Source organism: Hirundo rustica, chromosome 27 (assembly GCF_015227805.2).
Source record: "Hirundo rustica isolate bHirRus1 chromosome 27, bHirRus1.pri.v3, whole genome shotgun sequence".
In the NCBI taxonomy this organism is placed as follows: Eukaryota; Metazoa; Chordata; class Aves; order Passeriformes; family Hirundinidae; genus Hirundo; species Hirundo rustica.
The window spans coordinates 4,696,130-4,723,998 of NC_053476.1; the positions used below are offsets into that span (position 1 = coordinate 4,696,130).

The 27,869-nt window shown below is 67.4% G+C and overlaps 3 protein-coding genes across 5 annotated transcripts; 2 read left to right on the forward strand and 1 right to left on the reverse strand.

Moving 5' to 3' along the window:
* Positions 1-1,436: 1,436 nt before the first annotated feature.
* Positions 1,437-7,625, forward strand: LOC120763904 (probable mitochondrial glutathione transporter SLC25A39). Of its 2 annotated transcripts, XM_040087529.2 has the most exons (12): positions 1,437-1,560; positions 3,687-3,795; positions 3,877-3,936; positions 4,476-4,520; positions 5,195-5,304; positions 5,427-5,494; positions 5,615-5,739; positions 5,913-6,086; positions 6,198-6,307; positions 6,457-6,538; positions 6,624-6,704; positions 6,783-7,625. In XM_040087529.2, the coding sequence occupies exons 2-12, from the start codon at positions 3,699-3,701 to the stop codon at positions 6,899-6,901; spliced, it is 1,071 nt and encodes a 356-aa protein (XP_039943463.1). In that variant the 5' UTR covers positions 1,437-1,560; positions 3,687-3,698; the 3' UTR covers positions 6,902-7,625. The 2 variants fall into 2 exon arrangements, with proteins under 2 accessions (XP_039943463.1, XP_039943464.1); XM_040087530.2 differs by lacking the exon at positions 4,476-4,520.
* A 685-nt stretch (positions 7,626-8,310) lies between these two features.
* On the reverse strand, positions 8,311-12,992 carry RUNDC3A (RUN domain containing 3A). 2 transcript variants are annotated; one of them, XM_040087338.1, is made up of 11 exons: positions 12,862-12,992; positions 11,219-11,334; positions 10,966-11,099; positions 10,422-10,507; positions 10,197-10,286; positions 10,024-10,104; positions 9,734-9,899; positions 9,354-9,511; positions 9,106-9,243; positions 8,874-8,980; positions 8,484-8,659 (listed from the first exon to the last, which is right to left on the reverse strand). In XM_040087338.1, exons 1-11 carry the CDS (start codon positions 12,966-12,968, stop codon positions 8,517-8,519), a joined length of 1,326 nt encoding a protein of 441 aa, XP_039943272.1. In that variant the 5' UTR covers positions 12,969-12,992; the 3' UTR covers positions 8,484-8,516. The 2 variants fall into 2 exon arrangements, with proteins under 2 accessions (XP_039943273.1, XP_039943272.1); XM_040087339.2 differs by lacking the exon at positions 8,874-8,980 and having other exon boundaries at positions 8,311-8,659.
* A 4,678-nt stretch (positions 12,993-17,670) lies between these two features.
* Positions 17,671-27,694, forward strand: SLC4A1 (solute carrier family 4 member 1 (Diego blood group)). The gene is made up of 19 exons (XM_040087435.2): positions 17,671-17,762; positions 17,873-17,969; positions 20,144-20,217; positions 20,401-20,578; positions 20,676-20,811; positions 21,001-21,142; positions 21,515-21,584; positions 22,196-22,380; positions 22,617-22,827; positions 22,937-23,143; positions 23,292-23,440; positions 23,752-23,946; positions 24,377-24,544; positions 24,681-24,770; positions 24,880-25,046; positions 25,159-25,412; positions 25,499-25,668; positions 25,839-26,012; positions 26,278-27,694. The coding sequence occupies exons 1-19, from the start codon at positions 17,745-17,747 to the stop codon at positions 26,356-26,358; spliced, it is 2,766 nt and encodes a 921-aa protein (XP_039943369.1). The 5' UTR covers positions 17,671-17,744; the 3' UTR covers positions 26,359-27,694.
* Positions 27,695-27,869: the final 175 nt, after the last annotated feature.

The following is a 27,869-nucleotide window of genomic DNA, read 5'->3' on the forward strand; positions in this document are numbered from 1 at the left end:
CTTGAACCACCTTCCCAGAACCACTGAGGTTGGAAAAGACCTCCAAGTCCAACCTGTGACCAATCCCCACCTTGTCACCCAGCCCAGAGCACTGAGTGCCACGTTGAGTCATTCCTTGGACACGTCCAGGGATGGGGAATACACCACCTCCCTGGGCAGCCCCTTCCAACGCCTAACCACCCTTTCAGGAAAGAAACTCCTCCCGAGAAAATCCCCAAATTTCACGACAAGCAGAAATAAGAGCCCCTCAGGGAGATCACTACCTCATCCAGGACTCTGGGCTCTCTATAGGAAACAGAGCGCTTCCAACACATGGAAGGATTCAACTGGAGGGTCTGCACTGAGCAGAGATGGGATTCCAGCCCCCCCAGACCCATCAGGTCCTGGCATTAGTCCCAGCTCTCACAGGCCCATGTGGAAGTGGCAGAGCAGTCTCCCCCCTGTTTGGAGGGCCCGGTGGAGCTGCAGGGAGCGTGGCAGAGGAGGGGGAGATGCTAGGCGCTCGCAGGGCTGGCGCTTTGGGAACTGAGAGGCTTTGTTCCTCTGCAGGCGGCAGAGTGGCACTGGGCCTGGCACGGCGCTGTGTCCCAGCCTGCCGCTGACCCTGGCGTGAGGAGTGTGCGAGCCACCAGTGGGCTCAGGATGGGGAGAGTGAGGGCCCCAGGGCTTCAGCACGGTGAGTGTGCAAGGCACAGCCTTCTGCCAGCATGGAGTGTGGGTGTGCAAGGTGAACTCTTTCACCAGCACGGTGATTGTGCAAGGTGGGGCCCTCTGTCAGCATGGTGAGTGTGCAGGGCATGTCCTTCTCCAGCACAGTGAGTGTGCAAGGTGTATACCAGGTATGTTTGTGTTCCGGGTGTCTGTGTACAATGTCTGTGTTCCCGCTGTTTCTGTATCAGTGATGTTCCAGGGGTTCTGTTCCAGGTGTTCATGTGTTCCAGGTGTTTCTGTACTGGCTGTTTGTGTACACTGTGTCTGTGTCCCAGATGTTTCTGTGTCCCAGGTGTTTCTGTGTCTCACATGTTTCTGCCTTCCAGGTGTTTCTATGTCCCAGGTGTCTGCATTCCAGGTGTTTGTGTATTCCGGGTGTTTCTGTGTCCCAGATGTGTCTGTGTCTCACGTGTTTCTGCGTCTCATGTGTTTCTGCATTCCAGGTGTTTCAGTATTCCAGGTGTTTCTATGTCCCAGGTGTCTGTATTCCAGGTGTTTGTGTATTCCGGGTGTTTCTGTGTCCCAGATGTGTCTGTGACTCACGTGTTTCTGTATTCCAGGTGTTTCTATGTCCCTGCCGTCTGCATTCCAGCTGTTCCCGCATTCCAGCTGTTCCCGCATTCCAGCTGTTCCCGCTCGCGCCCTCCGCGCTCCGGGCTGCGCGGCGCCCCCGGGCCGGCAGGGGGCGCAGGGGGCCGCGGGGCGCAGCGCGCGTGCGCGGGGCGGGGCGGGGCCGGCGGAAGCGCTGCGGAGGGCGCGGGGCGCCCATGGGGCTCCTTAAAGGCGCCGCCGCCGCTGTGCCGCCTCCCGGTCCCGGAGGGACGCGCCAAGCCTGGCTGGAATGAGCAGGTGGGGCGGAACCCCCCCGGCACTTCCCCCGACACCCCGTCCCCCCACGTCGTTCCCCTCGCGGTCCGGCACTCGTGACCGCTGCCTCAGTTTCCCCCGGTGTCGGGGGTCGTGCGGCCGCGGGGACCCCCGAGCTCTCCTCTCGGGGAAGGGGCGGCCCCCGAGATCGCCGGGGCTGCAGATCCTGAGAGAGGGAGGTGTAGGGCCGGGGGAGGGGGCTGCAGACCCTGGGCTGGGGGCTGCGAGCTCTGGTAGGGTGGGCAAACCCCTCAGGGGGGCCGCAGGCTCCAGGATGGAGTTCAGGCTCCAGGATCGGGGGGCTGCCCCGCCGGGGGGGTTCCCGAGGGCAGGGGGCCGGGCTGCCTCGGGGGACACGCCAGCAGTGTCCCCTGCTCCTGGGGAGAAGCGTTTGTGCCCCAGCGGGATGAGATCCCGGCGCTGGCCGGGCACCCCCCGGGGCAGATGATGGGCACCCAGCTTCACATCCCCGAGGCTGGAGCAGCCCAGGAACGAGGAAGTGCCGGCAGGATTTCCTTCTGGCTCAACGCTGGGGTCAGCTGGGCCCTTCCAGTCCGGCAGGAGCCCCTTGACCTTCCCCGCAGCTCCCCGGCCCTGGGAATTGTTCGCACTGATCATCTCAACCCGTGTTTGTGTTCCCCCCTCTTTGTCCCGATCGTCACCGTGCCGTACCAAGCCCCACTGACACCCCAGGCAAAGCAGAGGCTCTGGGTTTAGGGCTTCTTTTATCCTGCCTGGAAAAGGGGGCAGCTCCCGGCTGAGAAGGGAGCTGGGACACAAACAGGAAGCCCTGGAGGTGCCCCGCTCGCCCAGCACCAACAGAGGGGCTGTGTTGGGGCACGTCACGCACAAGGAGTGAGTTTATCAGGTGCGGCAGAGCTGGGAGCAAGAGATTTCCTCTGGCTTGCGTCAGGCCGGGCAGCAGGGCTGGGTGGCAGGGCAGGATCCGGAGCCAGCGCCCTGCCCTGCGCTGCGCTGCCCGCCGCGCGGTTTTGCAATGGCCGTGGGGTCCGTGGGGCGCATGCCACGCCGCCCTCCCGCCATGGGCACGCCGGAGCCTGTCCCCACAGAGCGCCCAGACCCCGCGGGGAATGGAGGCTGTGGGTTCAGGACAGGCCCTGCTGCTGCTGGGGCTGGCACACGTGCAGGGCTGGCAGAGATCCAGCTGTCCCCGTGGGGCTGGCACACGTGCCAGGACGGACCCAGCTCCCTGTGGGGCTGGCACCTGTGGCTTCAGGATAGACCTGTCCCAGCTTGCAGCCTTGGTCACCCAACAATTCCAGAGCCTGTGAAGGAGAGATTTATGACTTCTCTGACCTTCCAGATTGCTGAGTCAGATGGCGAAGGTTTTTTGCTGCATTCCCAGGCTTTGAAGAACCCTGTGTGTTCCCAAAGCCTGGAAACCCTCCTGCTATGACCCTGTCCCAGCACGATAATCATCCCCAGGCTGCAGCCAGAGCGAGCAGCTGGTGCTGGAGGTGCTGAGGGTCGTTTCTCCACATCCTTCTCCCTGGGAAGGGTGTGATATCCCCTGCTTCCCGAGGGCAGCACACCAGCCCTGGAGGCTGCAGCCTTGCCAAGCCCCGGCGGGATCCGGCAGAAGGTTTGAGATGCCTAAAGCCTTTTTGGGGTGCTTGTTGCAAACCCACGAGGGGTATCTCCCCCTCCCTGGTGTCCCGCCATGGCTGCACTGGGCTCTGCTGCCATCCCAGCCGAGGCTGGGGAGGCTGTCAGATCATGTCTGGTCTTTGGACTTTGTCGCTTCCTTTCTTTAATTTTCCGAGTGCAGGGAGGGGACAGTCCTCCTTCCCCAAGGACATGGAAGGCTGGACTGTCTCCACCTCTCCAGCCAGGCTGGGCCTGCTGCCAGTGTGGGGCCAGGGGGTGTTATCAGGGCTGGGCCGGCCCTGGGAGCCAGTCCCTGTCCCCCCTCCAGGGCACCCTGATTATGGGGGGCCCTCGCCTGCCGTGCGCTGCAGCGATAGCACAGCGGGCGTGGGACACCTGTCCTCGCGCTGCCGGACTGGGGATGCCGGGGGTGCTCCCTGGGGACCTCATCCCTGGGCAGGGACGCCCCAGGCTCCAGCATCCCCTGCCGTGCGTTGCAGGGGGACAGTGCCATGGCTGAGAAGTTGTCACCGAGCCCCGGCGGGGGCATCACGCCGCTGCAGCAGATGTTGGCCTCGGGGACAGGTGCCATCCTCACGTCCCTGTTCGGTGAGCGCGGCGGGGCGGGCGCCGGGGCGAGGGGCTGGAATGGGACAGGGCTGTCATGGCTAAGGGATGGTGTCTTTTTAGTGACGCCGCTGGACGTGGTGAAGATCCGGCTGCAGGCGCAGAGGACGCCCTTCTCCAAAGGTAACCCCGCTCGGGGCAGTGAGCAGCCCGCGGGGGTGTCTCAGCTGGCACAGCTGGTGGCAGGGATGTCTCCGCTCTGGAGCGTGGGGCCATCGCGAGGTGGCAGGGTACCATGGGCCCCTCGTCCTCACGGGCTCGGGGGCCCTGCTGGGGGAGCTGGGCTCGTGCTTGGCTCTGTCCTTCCCCCTCCGCAGCCCGGTGCCGAGGGGCTCAGCGCTGTGCCTGGCAGCCCCCAGCCCTCCAGAGGCTCAGCCTGCTGCAGCTGCTGCCTGTTCCCCACTGCCTTTGTTCCCATCTCCATGCTGCTCCCCGCGGGCTCTGCCCCTTCCCGTGGGGTCAATGGGCTGGGGCTGGCCCCAAGGGACTGGTTTGGTGACAATAGGAACTGCTTGGGAAGTGGCTGTGGGGGCCTGCAGCCCCCTCACCCACAGAGCTCTCCCACTGCCTGGCTGGGCGCTGTAGCACACACGTGTGCCCAGCCCCGGGTGGTGGCACGTCCCCTGTGTGGTTGCTCAGTGTGTCCCCATTGTGTGTTTCAGCGTTGGCAGTGCAGTCAGTGCCCTGGGGCGCTCAGCCGGCCGCATGTGAGTACGCCAGGGGCTCTTGCTGCCGATGGCTCCTGCTGCCAGTGGCTTTGCTTTCCCAAGCCTTCATCCTGGTTTGCTTCTCCACTGGTGGTGGCTTGAGCTCCTCTGGCTGTGGGGACATCCCTGCAGTATGGGTGCTGACACTGTCCTCAGCCCAGGCTGCCCCTGCAGCCCTGCTTTGGGGCTGGCTGTGCCACATCTCTGGGGATCTGTAGTGCAGCAGGCCTGACTGTCTGTGGTCCCCCTGTCTTATCACTCTGTCCTGTTGCCACATCAAAGTCCCCTTGGATTTCCAGTGCCCGTGTCCCTTGTGCCTGGCTTGAGAGCACAGTGGAGGGGCCAATGCTGATGTCCCCACTGTGCCAGGGCAGCAGAGCCAAGGCCAAGTGAGGCATAAACCCTGTCCCGATGCTGGCAGCGGGTCCTGCTGTATCCCCATCCCTGCCGTGGAGCTGGGTGCCCCATCCCCTGGTTCTGGCCGTGGTCAGAGCCTTGCTGGAGGGTTGTTCCTCTCCTGGCCTTGGTCTCGGGCTGCTCCACACTGGGCTCAAGCACTGAGGGTTTGGGCTCCTTCCTGGAAGATGTGATGGCTTTGGGATCAGACGTGCTGGGCAGGGGGCAGAGGGGAAAGGTCTGCTGGGTGATGGCAGTGCCCTTGTTTCCTGCCTCAGGGAAGTGTTTCCTCTACTGCAATGGGCTCATGGACCACCTGTACGTCTGCCAGAACGGCAACGGCTGCAGCGCCTGGTACAAGGCCCCCGGCCACTTCACCGGCACGCTGGTAGGAGCTCCAGGCGTGGGCAGGGGCCTCCCCATCCCACAGGGGTGTCGGGGTGTTTCCTGGGGGGTTGTTTGTCCTTCTCACCTGTAAATCCTGTCCCCGGTGCTCCGCTCTCTCCCCAGGATGCCTTCGTGAAGATCACACGCTATGAAGGCATCAGATCCCTGTGGAGCGGCTTGCCCCCCACACTGTGAGTTTGGGGATTCTGGCTGCCAGGGCACCTGCCCAGGCACACAGACATTGGTCCCGAGCGCCCTGCCAGCCCCCAGGAAAACACGTACCTCTCTCACACCCCTTCTCCTCCTCGCAGGGTCATGGCCGTGCCAGCCACCGTCATTTACTTCACCACCTATGACCAGCTCCGGGACTACCTGCACGCCCGGATGGGGAGCTGGAGCCACTACATCCCCTTGCTGGCTGGGGCCCTGGCCAGGCGTGAGTACCCCTCCTGTCTGGGCTCCCCCCGTGCCCACCCTGTGCCCTGGCAGCAGAGCGTGGCAGGTCTCAGTGCCCACATTCAGTGCCTGGCTCTCCTGGCACGATGCTGATGGCTCTGGGATGGCAGCTGGAGCGGGCGGAGCTCATTCCCCATGTCCCTTCTGTTGCAGTGGGTGCTGTGACGGTCATCAGCCCCCTGGAGCTGATCCGCACCAAGATGCAGTCCCAGCAGCTCAGCTACCGCGAGCTGCGCGTCTGCATCCAGTCAGCGGTGGCGCAGGACGGCTGGCTGTCCCTCTGGAGGGGCTGGGGACCCACCGTGCTGCGGGACGTCCCCTTCTCGGGTATGGCGGGGGGCACTGGGACACGGGCGCCCAGGGCAGCCCTGTGCTGGGGAGGGGATTGGCGTGTCCAGGGTGCCCGCTGTCTCTTCACCGGGGTCTCCTCTCCCCCAGCTCTGTACTGGTTTAACTACGAGCTGGTGAGGACGTGGCTCTGCAGGCAGACCTGGCTGGACGGCGCCACGTTCATGGTCAGCTTCGCATCCGGGGCCATCTCTGGCACGGTGAGTTTGGCACTCTGGGGCTCCATTGTGGGGGGGGATTGGCCCCTGTGGGAGGGAGGACGCCCCTGGTGTCCCTGGGAGGTGACAGCAGAGCTGGCCCTGGGCAGGAACCCCACGTCCTGGCTCACCATGCGGTGTCACCCCCACAGGTGGCCGCGGTGCTGACGCTGCCCTTCGACGTGGTCAAAACCCAGCGGCAGATCGAGCTGGGAGACAGTGAGGTGCACCCAGGTGAGGGGGGGCAGGTGCCTGGGGGGCAGCCAGGGGTGTCCCTGTGGGTGTCCCCCAACCCTCACCCGCTCCCCTCTCCCCACAGTCACAGCCTCCAAGCCTTCCTCCACCTGGCTGCTCATGCAGCGGATCCGTGCTGAGTCTGGCACCCGGGGGCTATTTGCAGGTGAGGATGTGCCCCGGCCCTTGCTGGGGTTCTGGGTGCCCTGGTGTCACCCCAGAGCTCACGGTGCCATCCTTGCAGGGTTCCTGCCCCGCGTCATCAAGGTGGCACCTGCCTGCGCCATCATGATCAGCACCTACGAATTTGGCAAGAGCTTCTTCCAGAAGCTGAACCAGGAGCAGCAGCTGCGGGGGTTGTGAGCGGGCCTGGGGCCGGGCTGGACGTGGCCGTGCCCAGGGGACAGCGCCAGCCCTGCTCCCGCCCGGCGTCCCAGGAGCGGCGATCCGCACTCGGCCGTGCAGAGCCCAAGTGCCTTCGTTCCTGCTCTGCCTCCCGCTGCCCGCACACGGTGCCAGGGCCAGCCTGGCCTCGCTCCCTAGCCCGGCCACCCTGGGGGACATCTGTGCCTGCTGCTGTGACACTGGGGGGAACGCGGAGCCCCCCGCACTCATCCCTTGGGGCTGGACAGATGCTGCTGCTGGACTCACGGACATTCTGGCGAGGATGGCGTGTCCCAGGAGACTCGGCCTGGCAGGAGATGGAGCTGGGGCTCTGGCAAGGACCAAACCCCAGGCCTCGGGGGCTTCTCTGCCTTCCCGGGCCCCCCAGCCCTGCTCTGCCTGGGGATCTGCCCCTCCTGACCATCACTCACACACAGCCTCACCTTGCTGGCTCTGCATGGCCTGGGGACACGTCAGGACCCTCTCCCTGCCTCCGGACCTCTCCTCCCATCCGGGGTGTCCCCATCCCGTCAGTCCCCGCGTGGGGACGGACCTCACTGCTGCTCTGGGGGGCCACTGCGGCGCCCCTGCCCCATCCTTTCACTGCAAGGGCCTGCCCCAGCTCTGTGGGCACTGCCCCCCTTACCCCGGGACTCATGGAGGGAATTTCTCCTAATTTCTTAAATAAAATAATTGTCTCTTAGTGGAAGGATTTCTCTCTGTGTGCTGGGGAGCTGTAGAGGCATCTGTGAGGTGACGGCCCTGTTTGTGTGGGCACGGTGCTGTCACCCACAGGCTCCCTGCTGGGGGTTTGCTGGGGGTTAGGGGACCCCAGGACCCCCATCCACCCCCCAGCAGCACCCACTGCTGATGGGCCAGGGGCTGCCCCACCCTCGGTGACCTGCTCTGGCCCAGAGGGGCTGCAGGAGGCTCACTGGACCCCCTCAGCATCCTTGCCTGGGCCGGGCCTTGTGCAGGGGGGGCACAAGGGGTCTGTGCCCAGCTGGGGAGGTGGGTGACAGGCCAGCTCTGCTTGCTGCGTTTATTGATTCCTTTCGCTCCAACAAGGCAGATGGGGCTGAAATAAAAACCAAAAATCACCCAAAACAACCCAAAACCCAGGGGAGGAAGGGGGGGAAGAAGAGTCCTCCCCCTGTTGTGGGGATGCTGCTGCAAGGGGGGGACAGGCAGCGCCCCAGGGTGCGGGGGAGCTGGGGGAGCCAGGCGGGTGCAGCCCGGGTGGGCACCAAGGGCCGAGCGGGGCGGACAGCGGGGTCACGCCGGACCCACCCCTGGAAGGGGCCTGGCCCCGACCCCCCCTTGCTCCCCAGCAGCTGTCACTCCCGCTGTTCCCCCCCACCGTGGCACAGTTCATCCCCCCCTGCCCAGCTCGCCTGGCTCCCAGTCCTGCACCCCCCATCCCAACAGGTCCGTGTGTCCAGCCGGCTCCGGGCTGGGGTCTCGAGATGGGGAGGGGGATCCCCGGCGTCCCCCGGCGAGTCCCTCGTTGGTCCCGGGGTGGCGAGGGGGGGCCGAGCTCAGTCCTGTGCCGCCGCGCTGGGCCGGGCGGGGGGCGGCGCGGGGGCCGGGGGTCTCAGCTGGGGCTGCGGGTCGGGCTGGCTTCCGTGCTGTCGCTCACCAGGCACTCGTTGGACTTGAGGCTGGCCAGGGATTTGCAGCTGGGCAGGGAGGCCAGGGAGCCGCAGAGCCCCAGCATGGAGGGCGTGGGGTCCTTCCCTGCGGGCAGAGCGGGGTGTCACAGCGGGGTCCGGCCGCGTGTCCCAGCCCTGCCACCCCGGGGGGACAGGGAGCAACCTGGGTGTCCCTGCACTGCTGGGGCAGCGTCCCAACCACGAGGAGGGGGCTGCTGGTGGGGCTAGACACCCGGGGACAGGTGGGGAGATGTGCTGAGCCCCGGGGGCACCCTGTGGTGGGTGGGAGGGGGTCTTACCCAAGGGCCCCCAGGGCTCCCCTTCGCGCTTGCCCTCGCCCAGGCGCTGGGAATCGGAGCTGAGGCTGTTCTCGGCCGAGAGCTGGTCGGTGCTCACGAAGCTGTGCCTGCAGAGGGACAGCTCTGAGCCCCCCTGGGGCTGGCACGGCCCTTCTGCCCCTCCCACGCCCCGTGTGCCCCCCGGGGTAGGGCAGGGTGCTTCGGCAGGTCCCCGTCCCCACTGTGAGGTTACCGTCTGTAGAGTTTGCTGTCCGAGCCGCTCTCGTTGCCGTTGAGGGTCCCCAGGGAAGGCCACTGGTTGACCAGGGGCGTCACCATCTCCTTGGAGAGCTGGGCCAGCTGTGGGTTCTCGCAGGGGATCAGCCCCGTCCTGCAGCAAAGGCGGGTGCTCAGCACCTGGAGCCGGGTGACACCGCCCACGGGACGCGCGGGGCGTTGGGGACAACCCGGGGCCTCCAGCGGCAGTGGGTCCCCACTCACAGCTGCTCCTGCAGCTCCAGGATGACGCCCTCCAGCTCCCTCTTCTCCAGCTGGTTCTGCACCATCACCTCCTCCAGCCGGAGCTTCAGCCGCTTGTTCTCCGCCTCCAGGTCCTTCAGCTGCGACTCCCGCAGCCGCACCAGCTCCTCCAGGTACCCCTGTGGGTGAGGCCACCCTCGGTGGTGCCCCGCTGCCAGCACCCCCAATGTCCCCAGGGCCACCCAGAGTGACAAGGAGCAGGCTGAGTCACAGCAGCGGCAGGGTGAAGGGCTGAGGGCACCGCTGGGCTGGGGGAGCGGGGATGCAGGGGTGGAGATGCTCCAGGCCGGAGCATCCTGGGGAAGCTGATACCCTGATGGCCCCCTCCTGGCTCCCGGTACCTTTTGGGCGTAAACGATGCGGAATTTCTGCTCCATCTTGCGCCACTTGTTGTACCAGCTGTCCTCGTCGGTGACCAGGGGCAGGTAGGGGTGCTCAGGTGAGCTGTCCTCGCTTGTGCTGCTCTCCACACTGCCCCGCTCCTCCTCCTCACTCAGGTAGTCATAGCTGGGGGGTGCGGGGGCTCAGCAGGGGCTGCTGCGTGTTCAGGGAGCCCCATCGGGGTGCTGGGGGAGAGACGGGGGGTCCCCGGGGGGGGTCCCCACCCCAGGGAGGGCACCCCAGCTCCTACCTCTGCGTGAACTTCAGGTAGGGCGTGTAGTCGATGACCACGGGCGTTTTTCCGTCCATCACCTCTCCCTTCAGGCAGAAGCTGAGCAGAGGCAGCGGGGGAAGCAGTGGAAGGTCAGGGAACCCCGAGGCTGTTGGCCGGGGCCCGTGTCCCACGGTGGCACCTGTCCCTACCTGAAATCGATGGCACTGAGCCCGATGAGCATCCCCGTGAGCACCGTGGACTCCTCCCGCAGCATGATGGCCCCGTCATCGTAAAACCGCCTGTGGGGGAGACACAGGGCTGCATGTGCCCCCCCAGCGCCCCAAAACCCACCCTGGCACCCCAAAACCCACCCCGGCACACCCTCACACCCTCGGGCAGGTGTGGCGGTGGCCGGCAGGGTGGGGCTCGCTCACCTGGTGGTCCGAGTGTCGCGCAGGGCCGTGGAGATGTACTCGGACATTCGCTTCTCCATCAGCGCCACACGGATCCAGGCCCGGCCCTGCGAGGCAGCGCCCGGCCAGTCCTGAGCACCCTGCGCCCAGGTCTGCCCCCCACATTCCCACCCACCCCCAGCACCCCGGACAGCCGGATGTTCCCTCTCAGGAGCGGCTTTCGGCCCGGTTTTTGGTACCACGGGGACCCACGGGTGCTGTTGTGGGGCGCTGTGATGTGGGATGGAGCTGCAGGAGGGCAGGGGGAAGGGAGCGAGGTGGGGGCACAGAGCAGTGGGGATGGGATGGGATGGGATGGGATGGGAATGGGATGGGATGGGATGGGATGGGATGGGATGGGATGGGATGGGATGGGATGGGATGGGATGGGATGGGATGGGATGGGATGGGATGGGAATGTAGATGGGTCCATGTGCCAGGCTCAGGGTGGAGTGAATGGAAGTAGGGGCAAGCACAGAAATGGGGATGGGGACAGAGACAGGGACAGGACTGGAGCCTTCCTGACCTTGGCCCTTGAGGTGCTGATGTTCTCCATGTTCTCGATGCTGCTGACGCAGTTGTTGGGGACCTTGCTGCAGGCCAGGCGGATGTAATCCCAAAACCCGCGCTGTCCATCCGAGCTGAACCAGCTGACGGGGCCTGGGGGCAGCCACGGGCCGCGCTCAGAGCTGGCCACGCTTCCTGGGGCCCGCACGGGCGTCCCCGTCCAGCACGGGACACAGGGCTGGGGACAGGGACGGTCCTGGGGCCGCCGTTACCTTTGAAGCGGTGGCTGAGGATCTGCTCGAGGATGGCGGCGAAGTTCACGAACTCCTCGGAGGAGTCGTCGATGGGATCCGCCGTGTACTTCTCCAGAAGGGTCTTCACCGAGAACCTGGCCGGGGGAAGCGGCGTCACAGCGGGGAGGGGACGCGCGCCCGGCGCACGTGGGGGCTCAGCCCCAGAGCAAAGCGCTTTTCCAGCTGTTGGCTCCCGCTCCCGGCAGCGGGAAGAGGGCGTCGGGCTGGGCTGTGGCTCGGTGACCCCTCTGTCCCCGCGTCCCCGGGGACCCCGAGGGCCGGCCGCCGCTCCCCGCTGTGCAAGTGGCCAGGAAGGGCGAACAAAGGCCCCCTTCCTCCCCGGCCGTGCGCGGGCGGTGATGGCTTCCCCTTCCGCCCGGCCGCTCGTGCTCGGGGCGCAGCGACGCCGAGGACACGGCCCCGCCGAGCCCGGCAGGACAGGGCGGGATGGGGCAGGTGTTTGCCTGGGGGGGGATCACCCCGTCTGTGGGGTCTGTGGGGCACAGCTGCCCGTGGGGATCCCCGTGACGGCGGGTGGAGGGGGTCCCAGGGTGGCAGTGGGGTGCGCAGGTGCCTCATGGCACAGCGGCGAGGGCTGGAGGCGGTGGAGGGTCCCCATGTCGTGACAATGGGGTCTTTAGACGCCCTGTGCCGTGGCAAGGAGGTCCGTGGGGTCCCCGTGTTGTGACAGTGGGGTCTGGGGGTGCCCCGTGCCACGGTGAGGAGCCCCGGGGTCCCCAGACCCCAGCGTGACGCCCTGGGGATCCCAGCCAGGTTGCTCAGGCCCCGGTAGCTCCCGCATCCCCCCCAGCCCTGGGCCAGGCTCCAGCACTGCCAGAACCAGCAGCCCCTCACCAGGACCCCGGGGGTGTCCCCCCCAACCCCCGCACCCCGCCAGGAGCCACCAGCGCCCCCCCGTCCCCGTCCCTGCGCCCCATTCCTGCCCCCCCATCCCGGTCCAGCCGGGAGTCTCCATGACAACGCTCATCCTCCATCCTTCATCCCCCATCCCCGCCGCTCCGCGGCCCTGACGTCACTTCCTGGGCCCCCGCCCGCATGGGGGTCCCCAGCCCCAGCCCCCCCCCCCGCACCCCGCTGTCCCCAGCCCCCCCCCTCGCCCCGCGCTCCCCCCTGCACCCCCCCGCCATCCCCGCTGGCCCCCGACATCCGCGCACCGCCCGCCTCCATGTTGTCACCGTGTCCCCAGACCCCCGTCTCCCCCTTCGCGACCCCCTCCCCAGCCCCTGTAGATCCCCGCAGCCCCCTCGGAACCCCCCGGACCCCCCCGGAACCCCCCGGAACCCCCGCGGCCCCGGTGCCCGCAGCCCCGCGGCTCCGCTCCCCCCCTTCCCCGCATCCCCATCCTTCTCCTCCCCCCACCCCCCCCCCGGTCCGAATCTGAATTTCCCCCCCCTCAAAAAGCGACTGCAGCAACAACAAATCCCCCCCAGAGGGTGAAGGGGCGGCGGGGGGGAGGGATGAACCCCCCAACCCTCCTCCCCACCGCCTCCCCTCCCCGCTCCCCCCCATCTCCTCCATCCCCACCAGCGGTGGTCGCTTCTCCCTCCCCCCCCCGCACTCCCTCTCCCCCCTCCCCCAATTTTGGGGTGCCGGCCCCGCACCTGCAGACGGTGATGAGGTTTTTCCTCTCCACGGCGATGTTCCTGGAGGAAGCTTTCTTGGAGGAGAGCCCCAGAGCCATGGCAGCCGGCACCCAGCTCGCTTCCATCCAGCGGCCCAGACGCCACGGCCGCGGGCGATGCCCCCTTCCCCCGTGGGGACCCCCCCACGCCACGGCCGCGGCCCCCCGCACCGCGCAGGCTTTGCTCCGCCGATGCCCACGCCACGGGCCGTGCGCCGCCCCCCCCCCCCCCCCAAAAGGGATGCTCTCCCCGCCCCCGGCCCCCCAAATCTCTCCCCGGGGGATGGATAAAGAGGGGAGGGCCGGAATCCCCCCGGGGGTCCCCAGCTGTCCCTCCCGACGCGGCGCGTCGCGGGTGGGTAAAGCCACGGGGAGGGGGCAGCCCCCGCGGTATTTGGGGGGGGGGGGTCTTTGGCCCACTCCAGGCTCAAATCGCCGCCCCCTGCTTTGATCCCCGTTTGGGGGGGCTGAACATCGCCCCCCACCCCCGCGGGGTGTGCGGGGGGCGAGGGACCCCCTTCACCGGGGTGGGCGGGGGCTGAGCGTGCGGTGGGACAAAGACCCCCCGCCCCCGTTTTTCACTGTGCCTCAGTTTCCCCGCTGTTGTGTTGACAGAAATCGGGAAAGGGGGGGGGCTGGTGAACCCCGCAGCGCCCACGTAAACCTTCCAGAGCCCCCCAGATAAATCAGAGCCACCCTCCTGGGGACATGTGCCACCTCCCTGTGCCCACCAGGGCGCCACACACGCACACACACACACCCTGCCAAGGGCGCCTCAGCCAAGAGACCCCAGCTGGGGACAGGTGGGCACAGTGCGGGGAGGGACCCCCAAAACCCGCACGGCCGTGCAGGGAGGGGAGCCCTTGGCAGCCCCAGATAAGGCCGGGGGCCGTTATCGGGGCACCCAGCCCCAGCACCACCCCTCCATCCCCGCGGCTGCCCCCAGCGCGAGTGCCCGGCCCGGATGGGCTCCGGGAGCGCGGTGGCACCGCGGGGACAGCGCCGATGCCACCGCGCTGCCGGGGGGACCCCGTGCCAGTCCCCAAGGACGGGGGGCTGGTGCGGGATTGCGTGTGCGCACACAGGCGTGTGCGTGCGTGCAAGGATCACCCACCTCACCCTCGCCCTGCGGGTCTGGGGTTGGCGTTTTGGGGCTGAGGTGCTTTAGAAAGGCCGTGAGTGCGGAGACACGCGTGGGTGTGCACACACACACACACACACACACACACACACACGGAGAGGGATGTGCACCCCTCACACACCCACGGGCGTGCACCAACGCCCCTCGCCCCGCTCCGGAGCACCCCAGTGACACCAATCCCAGGGACACCCCGTCCCTCTGTCCCCCGCGCCTCCTTCCCGGGGAACCTCCCCAGGAACCCCCTTTTTATTTTTTTCAATTTTTTTTCTTTTTTTTTTTTAAGAGAACACCCCAACCCCGCAGAAAGAGGAGGGGGGAAAACCGGGGGGATCCCGGGGATTCCCTGCAGGGAAACCCGGAGGTAAACAAGATTTGGGGGGACGAGGGGGGGGCAGCGGGAGCAGGTGCGGGGTGCCGGGCCGAGCCCGGGACGGGAGGAATCGGGGCGCAGGCGGGGCTAAGCCGGGGCGCAGCTTTACAGATGTTGCACCCCGATAACCTTGTTTTTACGGGGGGCCCCGGGGGGGGGGCCGGGTGAGCCCGAGGGGGGCGAGATTAGGGAGGTGAGCGTGACTCAGGCACTGGAGTCTCACAGCCCGGGCAGCCGCAGGCAGAGCGCGGGCAGGGGCGTCCGAGGCACCCCAGGGGTAGGTGCGGGGTCACCTCGGGGTGTCCCTGGGGCTGGGGGGGGAACGCGGGGTGGGCGGGGGGATTGGCGGGGCTGGGAGGGCACCCTGGGGTGCCCCCGTGGGATGTCAGCAGGGGATGTCGGGGTGGGAGGTGCCGTGGGATGGGGGGCACGGGCTCCGCGGGCAGCCTGGGGGGCACGGGCGGTGGGAGGGGTCCCAGCCGCGCTGCGTGGATGGCGTGGGATGTATGGACTCCATAGGGAGCCACCGGAGGGGTCCCAGCCGCCCTGCGTGGGTGGTGTGGGATGTATGGACTCCATAGGGAGCCACCGGAGGGGTCCCAGCCGCGCTGCGTGGGTGGTGTGGGATGTATGGACTCCATAGGGAGCCACCGGAGGGGTCCCAGCCGCCCTGCGTGGGTGGTGTGGGATGTATGGACTCCATAGGGAGCCACCGGAGGGGTCCCAGCCGCCCTGGGTGGGTGGTGTGGGATGTATGGACTCCATAGGGAGCCACCGGAGGGGTCCCAGCCGCCCTGCGTGGGTGGTGTGGGATGTATGGACTCCATGCTGAGGCGTTTTGGGCACCTGCTGGATGAAGGATCCCAGCCACGCTGCATGGGTGGCACGGGACGTATGGACTCCATAGGAGCCGCGGGGTTGTAGCCGTTGCGGGGAGGAGCAGTCCCGCGTTGTGTGGATGGTTTGGGGCGCGCAGGAGGGACCCCAGCCGCGCCCCATGGATGGTGTGGGGTACCAGGGCTCCACTGAGCCGTGGTGGCTGCGGGAAGGAGCCCAGGGAGCGTGCGGGCTCCGTGCTGAGCCGGGAGGGGGATTCGGTGCTGGAGATGCAGCCCTGAGGCATGGCAGGGGATGTATGGAATCCATAGGGAGCCGCGGAGGTTGTACCCACAGCAGGAGCGATCCCAGCCACTCCTGGGTGCTCTGGGATGTATGGAATCCATAGGGAGCCGTGGAGGTTGTACCCGCAGCAGGAGCGATCCCAGCCACTCCTGGGTGCTCTGGGATGTATGGAATCCATAGGGAGCCGCGGTGGTTGTACCCACAGCAGGAGCGATCCCAGCCACTCCTGGGTGCTCTGGGATGTATGGAATCCATAGGGAGCCGCGGTGGTTGTACCCACAGCAGGAGCGATCCCAGCCACTCCTGGGTGCTCTGGGATGTATGGAATCCATAGGGAGCCGCGGAGGTTGTACCCGCAGCGGGTGCTCTGGGATGTATGGACTCCATAGGGAGCACACCGGCGCTCCACAGGGGGTGTGGGCTGCCCCCCACGCCCGCGCTGTGGGTCGGGGGCCCTGCGCCCAGCGCGGTTCGTGGCTCGGGCCGTGCCCCGTCCTGCCGCGCCCGGGGCTGAGCGGAGGCTCCGTGCGGGGCTCGGCAGGGGCACAGGGGTGCCCTCGGGGGGTCCCGGTGACACCGCTGCCGCAGCACCCCGCGGGTGCCCGGCCCCGCTGCCCGGCCCGGGGCGCTGCGGGGCAGAGCGGGGGGCGGCGGGCGGAGCGGGGCGGGGGCCGACGCCCGGTGTCGGGCGTTATCAGCGGGGCGCAGCCCGGGGCACCGGGCTGATGCAAGAGCCGCCGGCGGGGCTGGGGGGGCCGGGGGGGCCCGGGCCGGGCCGGGCTGGGGGGCCGGGGGCCGCCGGCCCCGGGGCCAGGCGGGGCAGGAAGGAGACGGCCGAGTCAGAGCCTCGCCGTCCATCCCGCGGCACCGCCGCGCCTCCCGCGCCCCGCCGGGGATCCCGCGTGGCCCCGCCGGGGATCCCGTGAGCCCCGAGGGGTGTCCGGGGACCCCAGCCCGGCCCCCGCCACCCCCGGCCGGGAGCGAGCTCCTGCAGCACCCTGGTGAGATCTGGGGGGGCTGGATCCCCCCTCCCCAAAAGCCGCCCGTGCCCTGACCTTGACCCCGAGCCCCCATGTGGGGTCCCTGGGCCGGGGTGGCGGGGGGCAGCCGGAGCCCCCCGGCCCCCCAAGCTGTGGGGGTCCCCACGGGGGGGGCTGGAACAGCGGCTTTGGGGGTGCCGGGTCATGAGACCCCTCCTCAGAGACTGCGGGCTGGGGAGGGGGCGGTCACGGTGAGGAGGTCTCAGGAGGGGGGTCCGGACCCCCGGGTCCCCCCCGGGGGGGGAATTGAGGGGGGCGGAGTGCGGGGCAGGGCGCCCCCTGGCGGTTGTCCCGCGGCGCAGCCCCGGGGCAGCTGCGGGGGAGCCGGGGGGGGCAGGGGACACGGGGGGGGACACGGGGGACACAGGGGACACGGGGGGGGACACGGGGGACACAGGGGACACGGGGGGGTCACAGGGAGTGCAGGCACTGGGTGCCGCAGAGGATCTGGGGGGTGATGGAAAGGCGGCAGCAGGGCCCTCCCCAGCTGTGCACCCTGGGGGGCTTTGGGGTGCTCACCCCGTCCCGGGTTCGGGGTGTCCCGTGGGTCCAGCTGTGCCTCAGTTCACCCCCTTCTCCCGCTGTGCTCTGCCAGGGTCTGGGGCCGCGTGCTGGGGGTTCAGGGCGCTGTGTGGGGTTGTACGGGACCCTCACTCATGTGCAAGGGGTTGTGTAGGACCCCAGACACGTGCGTGGGTCTATAAGACCCCCACCCACACGCGACAGGGCCCTGTGGGTCCATATGGGGCCCGAGCCCCGGCTGTGGGTCCGTGCAGGACCCGACCCTGAGCACGGGGCACGGCGTGCGTGGGCACGGGAGGCTCGGGGCGCGATGCCACGTCCCTGGTGGGAAACCGCCGGGGCTCTGCCACGTCCTGACGTCCGTTCCCATCCCCGGATGGCGACAGGGCAGGGCACGACCTCCCCGGGGACCCCCAAGCCCGGGACCTCCCAGCCCGCGGGGAGCGGGTCGGGCAGGCAGGGGCTGCGGGAACGGCGGCGGCGTCAGGGAGCAGCCCCATCCCCGGGGACAAACGCCGGTCCCGGGGGCAGCGAGCCGTGCCCTGCTCTCTGCTAACTTGTTCTCTCTCGTTTCCCCCGCGGCCGCGCCCGCAGAGCGCTGGGTTATGGTGGCACCGGGCTGAGCGCCGGGACGCGCCGAGGCGGCAGCGGGGGCCGAGCCCGGAGCCATGGAGGGGCCCGGCCAGGTAGGGACCCCCGGCCCCCCGCCCCGGCCCCGCCGCTGCGCCCCGGCACGGCCCCGGCCCGGCGTTGGGGGGTGCCGGACCCTGCTGACCCCCTCGTGTCTGTCCCACAGGAGGCCTACGAGGAGGGGATGAGGAGAACCCTGGACCTCGAAGGCTACGAGGACCCCGGCCTGAAGAGCTCTCACCTGTCACTGGGCGAGATGAGCAGTGAGTGGCGCCTGGGGCGCTGGGGGGCACCGGCTGGGGGGCACCAGTGCCGCACAGGGGTGGCGTTGCACGGGCACCGGCGCCGGCGCCGCACGGGCGTGGCAGGGCACGGCTGCCGCGGCCTCAGCCGGCGTCGCGGAGGTGTTGCATGTGTGACAATGGCATTACGCGGGTGACAGCTCTGCAGGGGCGATGGCACCGGCACCAGCTGGGTGCCAGCGCCGCGGGGACACCAGCGGCTCAAGGTCACCCGTTGCATGGGCAGCAGTGCTGTGGGTGCAGGCACACCGGCATGGCTCAGGGGCGTTGCACGGGCAGCAGCAGTGCATGGACGCAGGTGTTTGGTGGCTGCCAGCTTCTCACGGGCGCGCACGGCCTACCCACGCCTCGCTGCACAGGTGCCAGCGTGGCACGGGCGCGTTGCACGGCGGGCGCGGATGCGTTGCACGAGCGCGGCGTTGCACGGGTGCGTTTGCTGGGTGCCAGCGTGGCACTGGCAGCGGGGCTCCCTCGGAGCGCGGGGTCAGGCAGGGACCCCCACCCTCAGGGCGGCGACTCCCTTTGCCGAAGCCCTGGAGCTGTGAGGTGCCACCTCCAGCTGTGGGTACCCGAGGCAGGGTTGAGCTCGGGGACACCCGAGGTCCCCCAGCCCCTCTGGGAGAGAGGCGAGGGGGGTTTGGGGACGCTCAGCATCCCCTCGGCCCAGGCAGGGTTGTTTCGGAGCTGCCACCCTGAGGCGTCGGGGCTCGGGTCCCGCGCTGGGGTGCCGCAGGTCGGGGTAACGCTGCCGCCTGTTCTGCGCAGGGGCCGGCGCTGGCATCGGGTCCCCCCTGCAGGCCTGGAGGGCCAGGGCCGAGGAGATGAAACCCCTGCGGTGAGTCCCCAGATCGGGGCGGGGGCATCACCGGGGGAGGCCGGTGGCACCCGCGGTGCCCGGAGCTGAACCCCCGTGCCCGCGGTGTGTGTTTTGCAGCCAGTATCTGCCCGGCCGCCGGGGATTTTATGACCTGGAAGGGAAGAGGCGCTCGGCCGGGGCCCCCCCGGGACACCCCAGCCGTGGCGAAGGGCAGCGTGAGTGACCGCGGGGACAAAGCGCAGCCCCGGCGTCCCCTCCCTCCCCACCCCAAGCGCTCCCACCTGCCCCGCTCCTGCCACCCCCCCCCGTGTCCCACCCTCCGCGGGGTGACGGTCACCAGGGCGTCAGGGCACGCCGCGGGGTGACCGCTGCCACTTTGCCCGTAATCGCCCACTGATTGAGGATAAATAAAGTCTTTGTTTGGGGTGAGGACAAGAACCACTCGGGGCTGAACGCCGGCTGGCGCCGGGCGGCTCGGTGGCGGTGGCGGCGGGCAGGGACGGGGACGCGCCCGTGCCCACGTGCCGCGGCCGGCGCTGTCGGGGACGCAGCGACAAGGGACGCGCTCCGTCCCCGCTCCCACGGGCGCAGCATCCTTCCCCCCGTGGAGCGGGATGCGGCTCTGGGAGCATCCCCCCGCTCGGGTGACCCGCCTGGGGACGGCGAGGGGACCGCGGCGGTCCCCGCGGAGGGCGGAGGGGGACGGGGTGAGCCTGTGCCCACGGCGGGGTGACAGCGGGCGGGCGGGAGCCGCGCCGGTGTTTACTGTCAGCAAAGGAAGTGCTGCGGGATTTACACGCGGGGCGGCCGCGGGCATCGCTCCCCACTTTATAGGGACGGAGCCGCGGGGACATGGGGAGCGCAGGGGGGGCCGCAGGTAGGCAGGGGACGGGGACAGGGACACCTCGGGGGTCAGGCTGGCCGGGGATGCGCTGTCCCCGTGTCCCCCGTTCCAGCGGCGGTGCTGGGGCTGTGCCGGTGGCACGGCGGTGGCCACGAGCCCGGCTGCGGTGATGTCCCCAGAATGTCACCCTGCCCCAGGGGCCGGGCTGTGGGGACGTGACGGGACCGAGGTGGGCGAGAGGCGGCGGAGGGGCACCTGCAGCGATCTGCAGCTGCGTCTGGGGTGGGGCGACACGGGGGGCACATCCAGAGAGTGCCCAACGGGGCTGGGTGGGGGTGACGGAGAAGGGGACACGTCCAGGTGACCCCAAGGGGGGCTGGGAGGGGTGTGACCATAGAAGGCGCCTCAAGCAGATCCCAGGGGGGTCCGGGCTGGAGCAGGGACTGGCTAACGCGTTGGTGGCTCCGCTTGCAGCTGTGTCAGTGACCGATGTGGACCTGGAGGCAGAGGGGAGCAGGAGGCTCCTGTCCCAGCAGGACACCCATGAGGTGGGTGCTGCCCCAGGGACCCCCATTCCCTCCCCATTCTGGGGGTGGGTGCACTGTGACCACCCTGGCACCAACCTCACGACTCAGCCCTGGGGATGCCAGGGCGCCGTGGGGGGAAGCTGAGCGTCCTGGGGGTCCCAGTGCGGCCAGGGACAGCCTGACCCCCTCCTTCTCTGGCTGCAGGGATACGTGGAGCTGCACGAGCTGGTCCTGGACAATGCAAAGGACCTGTGCTGGATGGAGGCCGGCCACTGGCTCAAGCTGGAGGAGGACTTCCAGGAATCGGGGGACTGGAGCCAGCCCCATCTCTCCTTCCTGACCTACCACAGCCTCCTGGAGATCCGCCGGGCTTTGAACAAAGGTGGGGACCTTTGGGGACCTTTGGGGACCACCAGGAGGGTGGCGAGGACCCGGCCAGGGTCACCTGTGGCTGGATGGTGACAGCGCTGTCCCCACAGGCGCCGTTCTCCTCAACGTGGAGGCCAACTCGCTGCCGGCCATCGTCCACATCCTCCTCGACCAGCTGATCTACGAGGGGCAGATGAAGCCACAGGACCGGGACGACGTCATGAGGACGCTGCTCCTGCGGCACAGGTACAGCCAGGGCTGGTGCTCCCGGGGGGGATCCCGGGATCTGGGACCCTCCCCAGGGTGTCCAGCTGGAGCCTGGCTCAGCGTGGGAAAGCTTTGCCCCCTCCGCCCACTTTGGGGCTGCCTGAGGAAGGGGTTGGTGGCACTGGGGTGGCACTGGGGGTGCCTGACACCGCTCCCCGATGTTTTCAGCCACCCCACCGAGGATGAGTCGGTGTGGACGATGCCGCCGGCGCTGGTGCAGCGCTCGGGCAGCAGCCGGGCGGACGCGGAGCGGCCGCTCCTGCGGGAGCAGCGGCCCTTGGAGATGAGCAGGATGGCAGGGAAGGAGCAGGTGAGCGGGGACGGGGGGCACGGGGGGCACGGGGGGCACGGGGGGCACGGGGGGCACTGGGGACGATGGGGCGCTGGGCAGGGAGTGGGAGATGCACACAAGGTGCACAAAAGTTGTGCACACACACACACACACCTGCAGAGGGGGACACGGGGAAGAGAGGAGAACACTTTGGGGACAGAGGGGGACACACAGGGAACAGAAGGAGGGGCACGGGACAGAGCTGGACACGCTGGGGATGGAGGAGAACACGCAGGGGGTGGTGGGTGACACAGGGGCAGAGCAGGGGGACATGCAGGGCACACAGGGGAGCACGGGGGACAGCCATCAAGGCTGGCTGCCTCATCCCTGCCGTCCGTCCGCCTGCAACAGAGCGGCGTCCCGAGACCCCAACTCCTGGAGACAATCCCAGCGGGCGCCGAGGCCACCCTGGTCCTTGTGGGTGAGTGCTCAGTGGGACGGTGGGCGCTGGGCGCTGGGTGCTGGGTGCTGGGTGCTGGGTGCTGGGCGCTGGGTGCTGGGCTGGGGGTGCAGCCTCGGGGGGGTAGGGGCAGGGTCGGGGGTGCAGGGGGAGCTTTGCCGTACGCCCCTCGCCGCTCTCGCTCACGCGCTGCTTTTTCTTGTGCCTTTTTTTGCCTCTCCCCATCCTCAGCTCAGCTCTCGCCGCCGCCTGCTGCTGCTGCTCAGCGCTGCTCTCTGGACCCCTCTCCCCGTGCCCCTTGTCCCCATGTCCTCATGCCTCAATGTCCCCTGTGTGTCCCAGTGTCCCCGTACTCCCATTCCACCCATCCGTGTGTCCGTGTGTCCCCGTGCCCACGCCCCGTGTCCCTGTACTCTCACGCCCGTTACCCCTTGTCTCAGTGACCTCGTGTCTTTGTGTCCCTCTCCCATTCCCTTTGCCCCCACGCCTCTGTGTCACCTCGTCCCCATTCCCGATGTCCCCGTGGTTTGCCGTCCCTGTGTCCCCGTGCTCCCACGTCCCCGCGTCCCTGTCCCCCGTGTCCCTGTGCGTGGTCCCCCCATGATCCCTGTCCCGTCCCATCCTCCCCCCAGGCTGTGCAGCCTTCCTGGAGCAGCCGATGCTGGCCTTCGTGCGCCTGAAGGACGCAGTGACACTGGACGGCGTCCTGGACGTCTCCATCCCCGTCCGCTTCCTCGTCGTGGTGCTGGGGCCCGACACCCCCCAGATCAGCTACCACGAGATCGGCCGCGCCGTCGCCACCATGATGTCCGAGAGGGTACGGGTCACCCTCCCCGGGCACCCCGGGGGTGCTTGTCCCCCTGTGCCGCTCTGCTCCCCACGTCCCCTCGCCTCCGCGGTGTCACAGCCCTGTCCCCAGGACTCCGTGTCCTCACCTCGCTGCATCCCCTCATCCCCAAGCCCCGCTCACGTCCCCCCTCAGCCCCGTGGGACGCTCGGGGGGGTGCCCGGCAGCCCCGGTGGCGCTGGCTGAGCCCCCGGGGTCTCCCCCAGGTGTTCCGCCGGGACGCCTGCCTGGCCGAGGGGCGGCAGGACCTGGTGCGGGCCGTGGAGGATTTCCTGGACGCCAGCATCGTCCTGCCGCCCACCGAGGCCCCCAACGAGCAGCTGCTCCGCGCCCTGGTGCCGCTGCAGCGGGAGCTGCTCCGCCGGCGCTACCAACCCCTCGAGAGGCTGCACATCGGGGATTTCCTCAAAGACCTGGGTACGCCAGGGACCTCCCCGGGCCCCCCGCCATCCCCTGTCCCCGCGGCCGGTGGGACACCCTCCCCTTGGACACGGGGTGCCCTCACGGCCACCTGCCGCGTCCCCAGGCCCGGACGAGGCGGCGGCTGCGGAGGACGATGACCCCCTGCGCAGGACGGGGCGACCTTTCGGGGGGCTGGTGCGGGACATCCGCCGCCGCTACCCCAAATATCTCAGCGACATCAAGGACGCCCTGAACCCCCAGTGCCTGGCCGCCGTCATCTTCATCTACTTCGCGGCGCTGTCACCCGCCATCACCTTCGGAGGCTTGCTGGGTAACGGGAGGGACAGGCTGGGGACGCTCCCGGGGACGGGGACGCTCCCGGGGGGGATTTTGCCCCTAATCCCGGAGCCCAGAGGTGCGGGGTGGGGGCACGGCGCCGTCCCCCCAGCTCGGCACCCACCGGCTCCGCTCCCCGCCAGGTGAGAAGACCAAGGGCATGATGGGGGTGTCGGAGCTGCTCATCTCCACCTGCGTGCAGTGCGTGCTCTTCAGCCTCCTCAGCGCCCAGCCCCTCCTCGTCGTCGGCTTCTCGGGACCCCTGCTGGTCTTTGAGGAAGCTTTTTACGCGGTGGGTGCCCCCTGCGCCCCTGGGTGCCACCCCAGCTGCCAGCGGCTGTCCCCACGGCGAGGCTGGGGAGCCTCCACCCACCCAGGGACACGGGGGGTGGCACGGGGGGGTGGCACATGGAGGGTGTACAGGGGTGATGCCACACAGGTAGAGCCACCCAGGTGGTGGCCCTGGGGTGACGTGAGGTGCAGGACGCCCCGCGGCTGATGGGGTGGCACCCCACGGGCAATGCCACCGTGGGTCCAGCACAGCTGGGTGCCCACGCCGGGGTCTCCAGGGGGCTGACAGGGCCGTGCCCTCTGGCTCCCCAGTTCTGCAGCGGCAATGGCATGGAATACATCGTGGGACGGGTCTGGATCGGCTTCTGGCTGATCCTGCTGGTGCTGGTGGTGGTGGCCTGCGAGGGCAGCTTCCTGGTGCGCTACCTGTCCCGCTACACCCAGGAGATCTTCTCCTTCCTCATCTCCCTCATCTTCATCTTTGAGACCTTCTCCAAGCTGGTCACGGTGAGGGGCACGGGGGTCCCACGGTGGGGCTGGGGGGGCTGCAGATTGTGGTTATCACCCAGGTTTCCATAGAAACAGTGGGATGCAGGTGTGGGATGGAGTCTCCTGGTGCTTTCTCCCCTTTCCCAGCCCTTCCAATGCTGACTATCCTGTGATCCACGCTCCTCTCTGCAGAGGGGTTTTGGGGCACCTTTGTCCGTCCCCACTGTATCACCCAGCCCTTGCTCTGACCCCACTTCCAAAACCACACAGGAAATCAACCCTAAAAACACCCCCTGCTCAACCTGCTCTGAGCCCCGGGCCTCCCCCGGCCCCTGCTTCACATCCCGAACCCGCCGAGACGCTGCCGCAGGGCTCCCACCAGGGCAGGGCGGTGCAGGGGATCCCCACCCCACTCTCCCTCACTCTCTCCCTTCCCTCCCCTCCCCAGATTTTCAAGGAGCACCCACTGAAGCGGGAGTACAAAGTGCAGCCCCAGTTCCAGGCGGGCGTGCCGGAGCCCAACACGGCGCTGCTGTCCCTCGTCCTCATGGCCGGCACCTTCTTCCTGGCCTTCTTCCTCCGCAAGTTCAAGAACAGCTCCTTCCTGCCTGGCAAGGTGGGGCTCCCCCCGCGCCCGGGGGCAAACTGGGGGGGCTCAGTGGTTGAACCATTGCGGGTTCCAGCAGAGGAGGGGGTGGTGGGACCCCTGGGCTGGGCTGGGGTCACGCAGGTTTCTCACGGTGTCCCCACAGGTCCGGCGCTTGATCGGCGACTTTGGGGTGCCCATTTCCATCTTCATCATGGCGCTGGCCGACTTCTTCATCAACGACACGTACACCCAGGTCTGGGAGGGCGGGGCTCGGGGGGCCGGGTGTCCCCACTCGGGGACATTGGGAGCGGGTGCTCGTCCCCGTGTCCCACCCCTCACCCCGCGTCTCTGCTCCCGTCCAGAAACTGAGCGTCCCCAAAGGGCTGCAGGTCACCAACTCGAGTGCCCGGAGCTGGTTCATCAACCCCATGGGGGAGAGAACCCCGTTCCCCATCTGGATGATGTTCGCCTCCGTGATTCCCGCCCTTCTGGTCTTCATCCTCATCTTCCTCGAGACACAGATCACCACGTGAGGATGGAGATAGGGGCAGGGGAGGGCCGTGGGGGGCCTGGTGGGTTGGGGATGAGACGGGACCTCCCCGGGGTGCCGTGTCACCGACTGCTCCCCGTGTCCCCCACAGCCTCATCGTCAGCAAGCCCGAGAGGAAACTGGTGAAGGGCACTGGCTTCCACCTGGACCTGCTGCTGATCGTGGCCATGGGGGGGCTGGCAGCCCTTTTTGGGATGCCCTGGCTCAGCGCCACCACCGTCCGCACCATCACCCACGCCAACGCCCTCACCATCATGAGCAAGACCTCTGCTCCGAGCGAGAAGTCCCAGATCCTGGAGGTGAAGGAGCAGCGCATCAGTGGCCTGCTGGTGGCTGTGCTCATTGGTGAGCTGGGGAGGGGTCCCCAGACGGGCAGGGAAGGTTGGGGAGCCCCCAGGGACTCTCCCCAACCCTCTCCTTGTCCCCCGCAGGCGTCTCCATCCTGATGGAGCCCATCCTGAAGTACATCCCGCTGGCCGTGCTCTTCGGCATCTTCCTCTACATGGGGGTCACCTCCCTCTTTGGCATCCAGCTCTTCGACCGCATCCTGCTCCTGCTGAAGCCCCCCAAGTACCACCCTGACGAGCCCTACGTCACCCGGGTGAGTGACCCGAGTGACCCCGCGGGTTTGGGGGTGTCCTGGGCTGTGACACCGCTCGGGGCTCCCCAGAGAGCCTCCTCCTTCAGCGCCGGGGCTCCTCGGGACTCTGGACCCCAGGAAGGGTGTGGGATGCCGCCCCCGTCCTCAACGCTCGGCTCCTCCTCCCGCAGGTGAAGACTTGGAGGATGCACCTCTTCACCTTCACCCAGATCATCTTCCTGGTGGTGCTGTGGGTGGTGAAGTCCACCCCGGCCTCGCTGGCGCTGCCCTTCGTCCTCATCCTCACCGTGCCCCTGCGGCGCTTCCTGCTCCCCAAGATCTTCCAGGACATCGAGCTCAAATGCGTACGTAGCCCCGGCCCCACCTCCCTCCCTGTTCCTGCTCCCATCCTCATCTCCGTCCCTGTCCCTGCTCTCCTCCCCATCCCCATCTCTGTCACCACCCGCATCCCTCATTCCCACCCGTGTCCCCATCCTCACCCGTCCCTGCCCGGTCCCTGTCCCCATCCCCGGCTCCCCCCAGCCCCTATTCCCGTACCCACACCCCCCGTGTCCCTGTCCCCGGTCCCGTCCCCACCCCCGTCCCCCTCACGGCCTCTCCTCCCTGCAGCTGGACGCAGACGACGCCGTGGTGACCTTCGACGAGGCGGAGGGCACGGACGTGTACGACGAGGTGCAGATGCCCAGCTAAGGGCCGACCCCTCCCCGGCCCCCCCGGCGCCCCCCCAGCCCCGCTTCCATCTCCTCTGCTGCCATCCCGGGGCCACCGGGCAACCGAGAAGGGCTGGGGACACGGTCCCCACCTGCCCACCCTGGGAACGGAGCCTGTTTTGGTTTTGTTTTGTTTTCCCTTTTTTTTTTTTTTTTTTTTGTCTATTTTTAAAAGCTATTTTGGACGATGTGATCTCACCCCCACTTTGCTGCCTGCTGGGGAAGGGGCTGCCGGGGTTGGGTGGGCTCCTCCAGCCACCCTCCACCCGTGGCAGGGTGGGGACGTGTCACCGCCCCGTCCCCAAGGCCACCACCAGGCACCCAGCGTGGGAAGGAGCCGGAGGAAGACCCTGGAGGGAGGAGGAAGGCAGGGACAGAGATACAGCAGGATGGGGAGGGGTCTCCCCACTGTCCCCCCCAATCCCGGGGAGCTCCCGCAGCCCAGCCCCTCTCCCCAGATGGAATTTCAACAAGACCCTTCGCTCCCTGGAGCCCTTTTCCCGTTTTCTCCATCTCCTGCTCCGTGGGATCGCCGCTGAACTCCCAGCACGTCCCGGAGTCAGGATGTAAATAGTCCAGCAAAGAGGGGGGTTTATACACTTACGATGAAAACAATCACGCTAAAAAAAAAAAAAAAAAAAAACCAAAAAAAAGAAAAAAAAATTACAATTATGCTGATGCTTCTTGGGGTAGAATTCACTTAGAGCCAAGGAAAATTAAAATGAAAGGCTGAGAAAGCACGTTAAAAATAGGAAAAAAAAAAAGAAAAAAAAAGAGGAAAAAGAGAAAAAAAAGTAGCTGCAAGGAGTGATCTGTATATTTGATGCTACTGGGGGGGTTTGTAATTTATTTTTCGGGCTGGTTGTGCCCCCACCGCAGTGGGGCCATGTGCGTGTGTGTATATACTAGAGAATTATAGCAAAATCTAGAATTTTCTAGAAAAGATGATTTTAAAGGATCCTGGTCAGGGCCTAAACTCTATGGACCAGTCTGGCAGCGTCATTTAACTGATAAGTTAGTGTTAGTTAGTTAATTCGTCCTCTTTATTTTTTACAGCGTTTCAGGTAAATCCGTGTAGTTTTTCCTTGATTTTTTTCCCTCGCTTGCTCACCATGTCTTGCCCCATTTCCCTTGGGATTGCTCCCAGCCCAGCCAAGCATCCCCCAGATCCTGCCAGGGCCGATTCTGCCCCGGGCAGCCCCAAGGGTTGGATGTGACCAGAGCGCAGAGCACCAGATCAGGTTCCAAATTTGCTCCTTTTTGCATAAATCAGAGCGGGGGACCCCAAAATCGGCGTGGGGGGGAGGGTGGGAAGGGGCAGCCACACCCGGGGCTGCGCTGCCTCGCGTTTGGGTTGGTTTAAATTTATTAATTACGCGTCTGAAATAAAAATGTTTTGATCTTTGGGGGTTTCCCCTTCCCTTTCCCCTACACCTCTGTATCAGGCTTTAATAAACAAATTAATAAAATCAGAAAGGAAATGGGGGTTTT

Excerpts from the sequence above, each read along its gene's own strand:
- RUNDC3A (XM_040087338.1), bottom strand. The coding sequence starts at position 12,968 with ATGGAAGCGAGCTGGGTGCCGGCTGCCATGGCTCTGGGGCTCTCCTCC. Across the intron at positions 8,981-9,105 it reads GACAGCAAACTCTACAGACG|GCACAGCTTCGTGAGCACCG; the intron begins GTAACCTCACAG and ends GTCCCTCTGCAG. Across the intron at positions 8,660-8,873 it reads GGAGCCCTGGGGGCCCTTGG|GGAAGGACCCCACGCCCTCC; the intron begins GTAAGACCCCCT and ends CTCTGCCCGCAG.
- SLC4A1 (XM_040087435.2), top strand. Across the intron at positions 21,585-22,195 it reads GGCCACCCTGGTCCTTGTGG|GCTGTGCAGCCTTCCTGGAG; the intron begins GTGAGTGCTCAG and ends TCCTCCCCCCAG. Across the intron at positions 25,413-25,498 it reads GCTGGTGGCTGTGCTCATTG|GCGTCTCCATCCTGATGGAG; the intron begins GTGAGCTGGGGA and ends TGTCCCCCGCAG.
- LOC120763904 (XM_040087529.2), top strand. The coding sequence starts at position 3,699 with ATGGCTGAGAAGTTGTCACCGAGCCCCGGCGGGGGCATCACGCCGCTG. Across the intron at positions 5,305-5,426 it reads GCCACTTCACCGGCACGCTG|GATGCCTTCGTGAAGATCAC; the intron begins GTAGGAGCTCCA and ends CTCTCTCCCCAG. Across the intron at positions 5,495-5,614 it reads AGCGGCTTGCCCCCCACACT|GGTCATGGCCGTGCCAGCCA; the intron begins GTGAGTTTGGGG and ends TCCTCCTCGCAG.